This window comes from Cervus canadensis, chromosome 21, assembly GCF_019320065.1.
Source record: "Cervus canadensis isolate Bull #8, Minnesota chromosome 21, ASM1932006v1, whole genome shotgun sequence".
Lineage (NCBI taxonomy): Eukaryota > Metazoa > Chordata > Mammalia > Artiodactyla > Cervidae > Cervus > Cervus canadensis.
The window spans coordinates 45,209,993-45,222,915 of record NC_057406.1 but is presented as its reverse complement, the minus strand read 5'-3'; the positions used below and the strand labels follow the sequence as shown (position 1 = coordinate 45,222,915).

Here is a 12,923-nt window from a genome sequence, read left to right as displayed (position 1 = left end):
GTGAAAAATTGAAAGCATTTCCCCTAAAGTCAGGAACAAGACAAGGGTGCCCACTCTCACCACTACTATTCAACATAGTTTTGGAAGTTTTAGCCACAGCAATCAGAGAAGAAAAAGAAATAAAAGGAATCCAGACTAGAAGAAATAAACCACTCACTGTTTGCAGACGACATTATCCTCTACATAGAAAACCCTATAAGACTCCACCAGAAAATTACTAGAGCTAATCAATGAATATAGTAAAGTTGCAGGATATAAAATTAACACACAGAAATCCCTTGCATTCCTATACACTAACAATGAGAAAACAGAAAGAAATTAAGAAAACAATTCCATTCACAGTTGCAACAAAAAGAATAAAATACTTAGGAATAAATCTACCAAAAGAAACAAAAGACCTATATATAGGAAACTATAAAACACTGATGAAAGAAATCAAAGATGACACAAATAGATGGAGAAATATACCATGCTCATGGATCAGAAGAATCAATATAGTGAAAATGAGTATAGTACCCAAAGCAATCTATCAGTTCAGTTCAGTTCAGTTCAGTTGCTCAGTTGTGTCCGACTCTTTGCGACCCCATGAATCACAGCACGCCAGGCCTCCCTGTCCATCACCAACTCCCGGTGTTTACTCAAACTCATGCCCAACGAGTCAGTGATGCCATCCAGCCATCTCATCCTCTGTCATCCCCTTCTCCTCCTGCCCCTAATCCCTCCCAGCAAGTCAATGCTATCCCTATCAAGCTACCAACAGTTTTTTTCAGAGAACTAGAAAAAATAATTTCACAATTTGTATGGAAGTGCAAAAAACCTTGAATAGCCAAAGCAATCTTGAGAAAGAAGAATGGAAATGGAAGAATCAACTTGCCTGACTTCAGGCAATATTACAAAGCAACAGTCATCAAGACAGTATGGTATTGGCACAAAGACAGAAACATAGATCAATGGAACAGAATAGAAAGCCCAGAGATAAATCCACGTACCTACGGACACCTTATCATTGACAAAGGAGGCAAGAATATACAATGGAGAAAAGACCATATCTTTAACAACTGGTGCTGGGAAAACTGGTCAACCACTTGTAAGAGGATGAATCCAGAACACTCTCCAACACCATACACAAAAATAAACTCAAAATGGATTAAATATCTAAATGTAAATCCAGAAACTATAAAACTCCTAGAGGAAAACATAGGCAAAGCACTCTCTGACATAAATCACAGCAGGATCCTCTATATGACCCACCTCCCAGAGTAATGGAAATAAAAGCAAAAATAAACAAATGGGACCTAATTAAACTTACAAGCTTTTGCACAATGAAGGAAACTATAAGCAAGGTGAAAAGACAGCCTTCAGAATGGGAGAAAATAATAGCAAATGAAGCAACTGGCAAAGAACTAATCCCAAAAATATACAAGCAACTCCTGAAGCTCAATTCCAGAAAAATAAGTGACCCAGTCAAAAAATGGGCCAAAGAACTAAACAGACATTTCTCCAAAGAAGACCTACAGATGGCTAACAAACACATGAAAAGATGCTCAACATCACTCATTGTCAGAGGAATGCAAATCAAAACCACAATGAGGTACCATCTCACGCCAGTCAGAATGGCTGCTATCAAAGTCTACAAACAATAAATGCTAGAGAGGGTGCGGAGAAAAAGGAACACTCTTACACTTGGTGTAAATGCAAGTGAATGTTGGTGGGAATGCAAACTGGTACAGCCACTATGTAGAACAGTGTGGAGATTCATTAAAAAAACCTGGAAATAGAACTGCCATATGACCCAGCAATCTCACTGCTGGGCATACACACCAAAAAAACCAGAACTGAAAGAGACACGTGTACCCCAGTGTTCATCACAGCACTGTTTATAATAGCCAGGACATGGAAGCAACCTAGATGCCCATCAGCAGACGAATGGATAAGAAAGTTGTGGTACATATACACAATGGAATATTACTCAGGCATTAAAAAGAACGCATTTGAATCAGTTCTAATGAGGTGGATGAAACTGGATCCTATTATACAGAGTGAAGTAAGTCAGAAAGGAAAACACCAATACAGTATATTAATGCATTTATATGGAATTTAGAAAGATGGTAATGGTGACCCTATATGCAAGACAGCAAAAGAGACACAGATGTAAATAACAGACTTCTGGACTCTGTGGGAGAAGGTGAGGGTGGGATGATTTGAAAGAATATCATTAAAACATGTATATTATCATTTGTGAAATAGATCACCAGTCCAGGTTAGATGCATGAAACAGGGTGCTCATGGCTGGTGCACTGGGATGACCCTGAGGGATGGGATGGGGAGGGAGGTGGGAGGGGGGGTTTCAGGATGGGGAACACATGTACACCCATGGCTGATTCATGTGAATCTATGGCGAAACCACCACAATATTGTAAAGTAATTAGCCTCCAATTAAAATAAATTTTAAAAAATTGGGTAAAGAATTGGGATGACAACATTACAAAATATGATAAAATTTTAAAAATAATTCCATTCCTAGACATTTTTCTTAATCCATAATTAAGAAAACAGGAAATATACACTGTTCATTAAGATAAGTGCATCCCCATGATTTGTAACAAAAATATTAAACCAAAAAAAAAAACTTCAGTTACTGAAGTATCTTTTAATCATATCACTTAATTTAATCCTCACAGCCATTCTATTAATATTCTCATTCTATAGATAAAGAAAGAAAGTCTTAAAGAATGTATTGCTTTCTCAAAGTAGCAAAACTAGCAAGTGGTAAAGTTACTATTCAAATTCACGCCTATATAGTTCCATAGTCCATGTTCTAAAACTTTATGCAATGCTATCTCTCAGAAGTATAAAATATGAAAAGTCTAATTCACTGTAGATTTCTTCTCAAACCACACCTACAAACTTCTAAAGTTGACTGATTACTTTGAGTTGACTTGAGGTTTATTAAGAGATTCTCAGCCTTGGCACGGATAATTTACGCCAGATGATCATTGGTCATGGGGGGCCCTTCTGGTCATTGTAGACCATTTCACAGCATCCCTGGCTTCTACCCAGTAGATGCTGGTAGTACGCTCTTTGAGTGCTGCATGTTCACTCAGTTGTATCAGATTCTCTGAAACCCCATGGACTGCAGCACGCCAGGCTCCTCTGCTAGTGGAATTCTCAAGGCAAGGAATACTGGAGTGGGTTGCCATTGCCTTTTCCAGGGGACCTTCCTGACTCAGGGATATAACTAGTGTTTCCTGTGTCTCCTGCATTGGCAGATGGAATCTTTAACACTGAGCCACTTGGGAAGCCCACTCTCTTTGGAGTTATAGTAATAATAATAACAAAATATCTGGACACTGCCAAATGCTACCTGAGAGCCAAAGCTGACCCTGGTCAAGAACCACTGGCTTAATTTCAGTCTTGCTGTATGGGCATCCAAAGACAACCTCAACATTATACAAAAGTGGGAATGTTGCACTGTGAACAAACATATTTTCCATGACTGGCTCTGTAAGACAGTTTTTAATAAGCAACAGCTTTGTATTTTAATTCAAATATCATTGAAAACATTACTCATAACTATGATTTTTAGATAAATTTAGCTTGTGTAAAAAAGCAATTTTATTTTGCTTAGTATAAGAGGATAGCTCTGAAAGTTTATTACAAACCAAGTAAAGCAATAACAATCCCTTTATAAGGCTAACATACAAAGGATGTTCAGGGAATAATTGACACCATCCAGTTGAAAAGGCTTCCTCCCGATACGATACAGCCACTAGCAAGATCAAAAAGTCTCTCCAGACTGAATATAGATGGCAGCGAGACATCAAATGGGACCTGAGAAAAAGCATAAAAGCATTCATGAAATGCATTGTTTCAAACTATTGACTGAAGTAACATTCTCAAAACACACAAATACCAATTCTAGGTAATGATCTTATGTGAAATATTCTTAACTCTTGCCTAAGACACAAAATTTCACATCTCTACTTTGCTGAAATGTCCCATGTATCATTTTCTATCCTAATAAGACTCATATCTATGAATATATAAAAGTGGCACACAGATTCATGTCTGTAAATCTACAAAAATGAGCCTATAAAATGGTAGACATTTCTAGAAATATGCATCATTTGATTTTATATAAGCATTGCATACTATTTTAAGTTTAGGAATTTTAGTCCAGTTCCTAATGAACCACTTCCCCTCAGAACACACTGTGCAGTGAACAAATCTCTCCCCCTCATTTTGAGTTTAAATTCTGACATGGTAAAGTGAATTATGTTTGGAGCTCCTTCTTTCTGAAAGAAACACATGGTTACCACGTTGAGGACTAGTGCAGCCAGAGTCATCTGAAAAATGGAAAATAAAGATTGTTTCTGGGGTCATGGCACACTGGTAATTTAAGTGGGAAGAAGGGCAAGAAGGAGAGATCAAAAATGAAGGAAAGAAAACAAGTGTTTACTTGTTTCTGGGAAAGCACTTCATGCAGACTTAGATACTTGTGAAGATATATGAGCAAATAGCATGCAGAATGGTCACCATGAATTAAAGCCTTGGGGCCCTGAATCTTTGTAAGAAACTAGAGGACAAGTTTTATTAGTGTCTTGTCTTCTTGTTAAATTAAACTTTTATTCTGAAGAAAATACAATGAACTTAAAAATAGAGGCTGGTTTTCATTTCTTTTTCTTCACTTGATTGGATCAAAAAATGATAAAAGCATTCCAATACTTTCTATAATTTCAGATAATAAAGACTTGGAAAATTAATAATATTATGATTTCTTAATTCTGAAGTAATCAGTGTTAGCAGTTTCAAGAGTATCTTTCCAAAACAACAGAGAATGAGATGGTTGGATGGCATCACCAACTCAATGGACATGAGTTGAGCAAACTCTGGGAGTTGGTGATGGACAGGGAGGCCTGGCATGCTGCGGTCCATGGGGTCGCAAAGAGTTGGACATGACTGAGCGCCTGAACTGAACTGAACATGTTTTTATGACATTGAGCTGTATAAGTTGTTCATATATTTTGAAAATTAATCCATTGCCAGTCTCATCACTTGCAAATAATTTCTCCCATTCCATAGGTTGTCTTTTCACTTTGTTTATGGTTTCCTTTGCTGTGCAAAAGCTTTTAAGTATAATTAGGTCCCATTTGTTTATTTTTGTTTTTATTTTCATTACTCTAGGAAAAAGTGAAAGTGTTCAGTTGCTCAGTCGTGTATGACTCTTTGCGGCCCCATGGACTGCAGTCTGTCAGGCTCCTCTGTCCATGGAATTCTCCAGGCAAGAATACTGGACTGGAGTGGGTACCCATTCCCTTCTCCAGGGAATCTTCCCAACCTAGGGATTGAATCACAGTCTCCTACATTGCAGGCAGATTCTTCACTGTCTTGAGTAACAGATGGATTCAAATACAATCTTACTGTGATTTATGTCAGAGTGTTCTGCCTGTATTTTCCTTATAGTGTCTGGTCCAGCATTTAGGCCTTTAGACCATTTTGAGTTTATCTTTGTGTGTGATATTAGAGAATGTTCTAATTTCACTATTTTACATGTGCCTGTTTAGTTTTCCTAGCACCACTTACTGAAGGGACTATTTTCTCATCATTGTACACTCTTGCCTCTTTTTTTGTAGATTGCATGCATGCTAAGTCGCTTCAGTTGTGTCCAACTCTGTGCGACCCTATGTATAGCAGCCCTCCAGGCTCCTCTGTCCACAGGATTTTCCAGGCAAGAATACTGGAGTGGGTTGCCATTTCCTTCTCTCTTTTGTAGATTAACTGACCATAAGTATGTGGGTTTATTTCTAGGCTTTCTATCTTTTTCCATTGATCCATGTGTCTATTTTTGAGCTAATACCATGCTGTTTTGATTACTATAGCTTTGTAGGATAGTTTGAAGTGAGGGAGCATGATTCCTCCAGTTTCATTCTTCTTTCTCAGGATTGCTTTGGCTATTTAGGGTCTTTTGTGTTTTGATACAAATTTTAAAACTTTTTGTTCTATTTCTGTGAACTCTGCCATTGGAATTTTGATAGGGATTGAATTAAATTTATATATTGCTTTGAGTAATACTTCCCTGGTGGCTAGGACAATGAAGAATCTGCCTGCAATGCAGGAGATGGGGGGTTGATCCCTGGATCAGGAAGATTCCTTGGAAAAGGGAATGGCTTATCCACTCCAGTATTTTTGCCTGGAGAATCCCATGAACAGAGGTGCCTGGCAGGCTACAGTCCATGGGGTCGCACAAAGTCAGACACATCTGAGTGACTAACACTTTCATTTTCTTTGAGTAATATGGTTATTTTATTTTTGCTGTTTTTTTTTTTCCCATTTATTTTTTATTAGTTGGAGGCTAATTACTTTACAATATTGTAGTGGTTTTTGTCATACATTGACATGAATCAGCCATGGATTTACATGTATTCCCCATCCTGATCCCCCCTCCCACCTCCCTCTCTACCCAGTTATTTTAACAATAATAATTTTTCCAATCCATGAACACATAATATCTTTCCATTTATTTGTGTCTTTTTCAATTCTTTTATTAGTGCATAATACTTTACCATGAACAAAACTTTCATCTCCTTGATTAAAAATTTTCCCCATGGTCTCTGGGGCACTTTGGACACTTCTCCAGTATTGACTTTCAGAAATTTTATGGACAGTTCTGGGTTTTCCTTAGAGAATTTCTCAGGAAAAGTTAGGTTCCAAGTGAAATTATAGAATTTCTTTATTTGTCATTCATCAGAGATAATATTGGCAATCATATAATTACTGAGAAGTATTGTATGTGTTTAGTAAATAGTCTTGAGCCCAAATTGATATGGATAAGATAACAGAGAATCTTGGTTGCTTTACCTGGATTAGGAAAGGTTTTATAGAAATAAAGGAAAAAATACCTTGATAGGTAGCAGACTGTAATTTAGTTCAAGTAGATTATGATTCAAGGAGCAATGTCAAAGACAGGATGGTGATTTTGCCTGCCTAGAGAGGATGAAAGTATGAAACAGTACAAGGAAGGCAAAGGAAGTCCATCAAGGTGGGGCACAGTGAAGGGTTTCATTAAAACCTGGCCTGGACTTTAACTTGCTCAGACGGCTTCTGAAAGCCACTGGAGCGTTAAAGGTTACTCGCCAATGCTGTATTTTATATGAGTCTCAGCATGAAAACTAGATCTTACCATAACGAAAGATTTATTACTTTTGTTCCTTTGCTCTCACTATTTTCCTTGATTGAAAGAAAAATTGTACTGTCTTCAAAGTATCTATGAGTTTTCTTGAGGCACTGAGTTTTTTACTGAGCACCTCCTTTGAGACATCTGCTTATTTCTCTCAACCCAATGTCAGTTGCCTTTTCATTGATTTTAAGTTTTAATAAGCTAAGAAAAAAGGGAGAAGGCCAAATAACCACTAAACAATTAGATTTACCTACTCTTATGATTGTTAGGTGGAGGAGGGCATGGCAACCCACTCCAGTATTCCTGCCTGGAGAATCCCATGGACAGAAGAGCCTGGCAGGCTACAGTCCATGGGGTCACAAAGAGTTGGACAGGACTGAGTGATTAAGCACAGCACAGCATAATTGCTAAGTGGGATATGAAAAAGTGCAAGCACTGTGATACAGATGGATTTAATTTTGTGTCCTTTCAAGAACCTTAAACACAGAGTCACAGACATAAAAAGAATAGCTTCAAGGCAGGAAAACAAATACTGTTTTTATACAGCATTCTCACCTGTCTTTTCCTACCATGTTTTCTATATCTTCTTTATATATCACCTGAATCTTTGAAGTTAGTGATTTATTGGATTTTTTTTTTTTTTTTTGATTGGGGGAAAAAGATGCATTTCACAGTAGAAAAGATAATGTGATACTGGCTTACTTAGGAGTTGATATCATGAATGACTAGTGACCCAACTAATAAAAGTTTCAGATGAGAGGGAACTATTAACAGATGTATTTGGTTTCTCTATACTTTATATGACCAAGCGGATCCCATTATCACCAATAATGTTATTCTCCCCAGTCTAACAGAAATAGCACCTAACTCTAAGGAAAATGAGGAAGGCTTATAAACAACTCTATCAGACATAGAAATTTCACACTTTTCTGGGAACAAAATTATCTTTTTCATCAACTGAATTTTTGTATTAATAAAATTTAAATATAACAGAAAAGAAGTATTTTAAAAAAACATAATATCAGATCAAAGAGTCAGACTGGTAAGATAATAGAAATCTTTTAAATTAAAATTTAAAGAAATAACATCGTTAAAAAGACATTTTGCAGAGAAGAAGAAATTTAAAAATTGAAGACAAGATTATGGCAGAGAAAGCATATGTTCTGAAAACTGGTTCAATTGTCGTACTGCCTAAGAATAGGATCTATTCTTAAATCATCATGCCCATCATCACAGTTACTGACACTCTGCAACCACCGAACCCTGGCTATTTCCTTGAGCTCTTGAGTAGAGTTCACCTTTTAATAAAGGGCAATTCTTGCTCAGACATATTGCCCCTTATGATCAGGAAACCAAAGGTTTCAATCCAGCTGAAAATATTTCAGCAACATAAGGAGACCTGTCTCCATTTTCACATCTAAGTAGATGCCAAAAATGTTTAGGACAATGGCTTCTTTATTGAAATAAATGAAGAGCACCTCCATGAGAGGAGCTAATATTGAGGGAGACTACATTCATTGGGATATATGTTAAAAAATCAATATTAGGTGATGTTCATACTTTACAGTTATGACACAATAATAAATAAATATTTGGTCTATGTCTCGGTTTTTGGTACAGAGCTCCTAAAACCTTGGAAATTTTCTTTCATATGCTTATAAGATGACTAAGGTGAGGAAAGATGCCTAGATAGCTTCAGGATGAGGTTGGTCACCAGGAAAACCAACCATGTGATTAGAGGGGTAAACTTCCAGTCTAATAACTCAACCTTTGGGGAGGGAAGAGCAACTGAAGATGGAGTTCAATCACCAATGTCCAATGATTAAATCAACTGTGCCTATGTAATGAGACCTCAATAAAAACTCCATGATGAGGACTTCCCGGGAGGTCCAGTGGTTGAGACTCCATGCTTCCATTGCAGGGGGCATGGGTTTGATTCCTGGTCCAGGTGCTAAGGTCCTACATGACACACAGTAGGGCAAAACACAAACAAAACGAAAGCAAAATGCTCGCAGTGACACATTTTAAGGAATTTCTTGGTTGGTAAACAAACTGATATGCTGGGAGGGTGATACACTCAAGGAGGGTATGGAAACTCTGCTCCTTCCAACCCCTATGTCTTGCCCTAATGCATCTTTTTGTATTTGGCTATTCCTCAGTTGTATCCTTTACAAAAAACTGGTGCATGCTGCATGTGTACTGAGTTGCTTCAGTGTACGACTCTGTGCAACACTATGGACTACTGGCTGCCTGGCTTCTCTGTTCATGGGATTCTCCAGGCAAGAATACCAGAGTGGTTGCCATGCTCTCCTTCAGGGGATCTTTCTGACTAAGGGATTGAACCTGCATCTCTCGTGTCTCCTGCATTGGCAGGCAGGTTCTTACCACTAGCGCCACCTGGGATAATAAACTAGTAAACTTAAGCAAAGTGTTTTCCTGAGTTTTGTGAGTTATTATAGCAAATTATCAAACCTTAGGAACTTCTGAATTTGCAGTCTGCTGTGGCAGAAGCGTAGGTAACCTGGGCACCTCACTTAAGCTGGCATCTGAAATGGGGGCATTCTTGGACTGAGCCCTTCACCTGTGGGAGTCTGTGCTAACTCTTCATAGTGGTGTCTGAAAAGAATTGGCTTGCTGGGCATCCAGTTGGTGGCAGAAAACTGTAGCATCAGCTAGTGTGTCCAGAAAATCCTATAAGACTTGTATCTGGTATTATATAGATTAGGGCAGTGTTTCACCACTGAATGCCTTTGGGCTTTTCCTTCACTCTTCCTCCTCCTCCCTGGTACCCCTTCTGCACACATTGCCTGCCCTTCATATCCTACCCCAGGCTGAGCCAAGGCCTGATGTGATGAAAAATGATAGTACTGGCACCAATAGCTCCATTATGGGTATATGCTTTTTATACAGAACTATTTAAGAAAACAATCCTTTAAGACCAAAAGAGACCACTAAGAGAAAAGTAAAAAGTTTAGGCTGTAGATATCCAGGCTTCTTTTGAGGACTTTTTGAGGACTCAAGAGTCTAAGTCCCAGAGAAAAGAGCTTTTGAAACCTGACCCCTATTGTGCAGAAAGAACGGCTGCTCTCTCACTCCAGCAAAGTCTTTTTCACCAAATAAAGAACTAATAAAGGGTCTCAAACAGGGCAAATCCCCTTCAAAACATCAACTCTAATCAGAACAGGAAGCAGGAGTTATACAACCAACAATGAAGTGCATAAGGCATAAAGGCCAGATGCAAGTTCGTGGCCAAGGATTCAGTGCTTATAATCAGGGGTTGGAGGAAGAATTAAAGGAACAGTGTTCTGGGTTAGGTGATTGAATACAAATGCTAATACTCAATGTGCTGTAAAACTGAGTGTCTATTCCTCACTCTCTGTGGAGATGTATAAATTCTGATATTGTTCTATATGTGATGACATTGTTCTTACATCATTGCCTTTATTTTCAGAAGATGGCTTTAAAGTTTTATCAAGTCCTTTTTTTCAACTCTGGGAAAAAAGTGTTTCTCTGAAAAAGGAAGCCTGTATTTATTGAGGACTGGATATGTGCTGGAATCTTTGCTTTACAGACTTTATTTCATTTGTAAATTAACTGTTAAAATGGAGGTCAAAGGAAAATGTGATTGAACTCTGGGTCACACTGTAGAATGTATTTTTAATCATGAGTGGGTGACTTGTGTATGATGTTTTCCCCTCACTTTTACATTAGAAAATAAACTTTAAATCAGCAAGAATGTTTCCAAGTTCCTTTAGAACTCTTTCAGTGCCAATAAATAAAGATTAATTGAGCACTCTTACGAACTCATCACCAGTTGGGGAATTCTTCATTTTTTATTTATTTTTTAACTCATTGTTGTGGTTCAGGTTCCTGGGAAGCAGAGCCTGATATGGAACTTCGCTTTTAGGAAGTTTATCAGGGCAGTCCCTTGGGATCAACACACATGGGGAAAGGAGAGAAAGCAGGATTCGGCAGAGAGAGAGAAGATGGGCTGCAGTGTGCTCACAACAAACCCCATGCCAACCCCATGGGGAGTGGTGAAGCTGCAATGGCCCTTTAGAGTTGTCCTAAATGTGGTTTTGGGGGGTCGGGTCATTTCACCATATCAACCAGTAATTAGATACAGACATCTTCCTGCCCCCCCTGAAAAAGGCCATGCCTTGAGGCAGGCAATTCCTGGAGAGTGTTGAGGGTTGAAGGCCTTTGGTCCACACATTCCCATAGCTGAGAATACAAGTTCTTCAGGGGCCACAAAGGTGTAAAAATTTAATTCAGTGGTTAACTCTGTGTGTGTGTGTGTGTGTGTCTGTGTGTGTCTGTGTGTGTGTGTGTGTTAGTTGCTTCTGACTCAGTTGTATCTGACTTTTTGTGACCCCATGGACTGTACCCGCCAGGCTCCTCTGTCCATGGGACTCTCCAGGCAAGAATACTGGAGTGGGTTGCCATTTCCTTCTCCAGGGGATCTTCCCAACCCAGGGATTGAACCTGAGTCTCCTGCATTGCAGGCAGATTCTTAGCCATCTGAGCCACCAGGGAAGCCATTAAGCAAATGGCAATATGGCAGAATAACACATACCAGTATATAGCCAATACGAGCTGATGGGAGATTTAATGTATTGAAATTTTTTATACTAGATTCCTAGAGACTTATTTTCTGGGTCATGGTAAAACAAACTTAATACATTCCCAGTATTATTGCTATTAATCACTTTATTTGATTACCCTCAGGAACATTTCCCCCTCTGGAGTATGAGGAAGAGAATTAGAAACTAAGGAGTAGGAAGAAGATTCAGAAATAATATCTTCCCTCAAATAATGTCCTCCCATAACTTGAATATGAAGAAATTCAATAATTTTGCCTGCAGCTTAACTTTTCTTGAGAAATTCCCTATGGAAGGCCTAGAACCTTACATAATTTTTTTCCCCCAAAGCGGGAGCTGAAAACGAGTCCAGGGGCCCACAGAGCCGGTGTGAGGAGCAGGGGCCTGGAGTCGGGGGAATGTGGGAGGAGAGGGGTGTTCCATGTTTGAGAGGCACTGCAGGCAGAGTTCAAGGGCAGCGGAGCGGAAGGGCAGCGGAGCGGAAGGGCAGGGGAGCGGAAGGGCAGGGGAGCGGAAGGGCAGCGGAGCGGAAGGGCAGCGGAGCGGAAGGGCAGGGGAGCGGAAGGGCAGCGGAGCGGAAGGGCAGCGGAGCGGAAGGGCAGGGGAGCGGAAGGGCAGCGGAGCGGAAGGGCAGCGGAGCGGAAGGGCAGCGGAGCGGAAGGGCAGGGGAGCGGAAGGGCAGCGGAGCGGAAGGGCAGCGGAGCGGAAGGGCAGGGGAGCGGAAGGGCAGCGGAGCGGAAGGGCAGCGGAGCGGAAGGGCAGGGGAGCGGAAGGGCAGCGGAGCGGAAGGGCAGCGGCAGTGCTGCACAGTGGTTGGAAGCGTGACCTGGGAAGCCCGTCTGCCTGGGCATAAAGCCTGGCTCTGACGCTAACCATTTAAGGGACCTTGGGCAAGTAACTTACTTTTCTCACATGTAAAGATTTTTTCTTAATAGAAATCTAAACAGAAACAGAAGCCTAAAGTCACGTTCTGAAAGAACTTCAGAGTGCAGTGTGGATTAACTGCCTGCTGCTGTAACATACAAACCTCGCGGCTTACAACAGTACAGGTTTGCTCTCTTACAGGCCTGGAGCTAAGAAACCTGAATTCAGTTTCACGGGGCTAAAGTCAGGGTGGAGGCAGGGCTGGTTCCTCCTGGAGGCTG

The 12,923-nt window shown here is 39.9% G+C and overlaps 1 protein-coding gene across 1 annotated transcript in view; it reads right to left on the bottom strand.

Annotated features, from left to right (window-relative positions):
* Nucleotides 1-3,503: 3,503 nt before the first annotated feature.
* The window catches only part of CFAP54 (cilia and flagella associated protein 54), a 291,046-nt gene continuing 281,626 nt past the window's right edge, over nt 3,504-12,923 (bottom strand). The window contains exon 68 of the mRNA XM_043440645.1: nt 3,504-3,831. Within this exon, the coding sequence (XP_043296580.1) occupies nt 3,712-3,831 (120 nt within the window). The 3' untranslated portion in view covers nt 3,504-3,711. The remainder of the gene's footprint in view (nt 3,832-12,923) is intronic.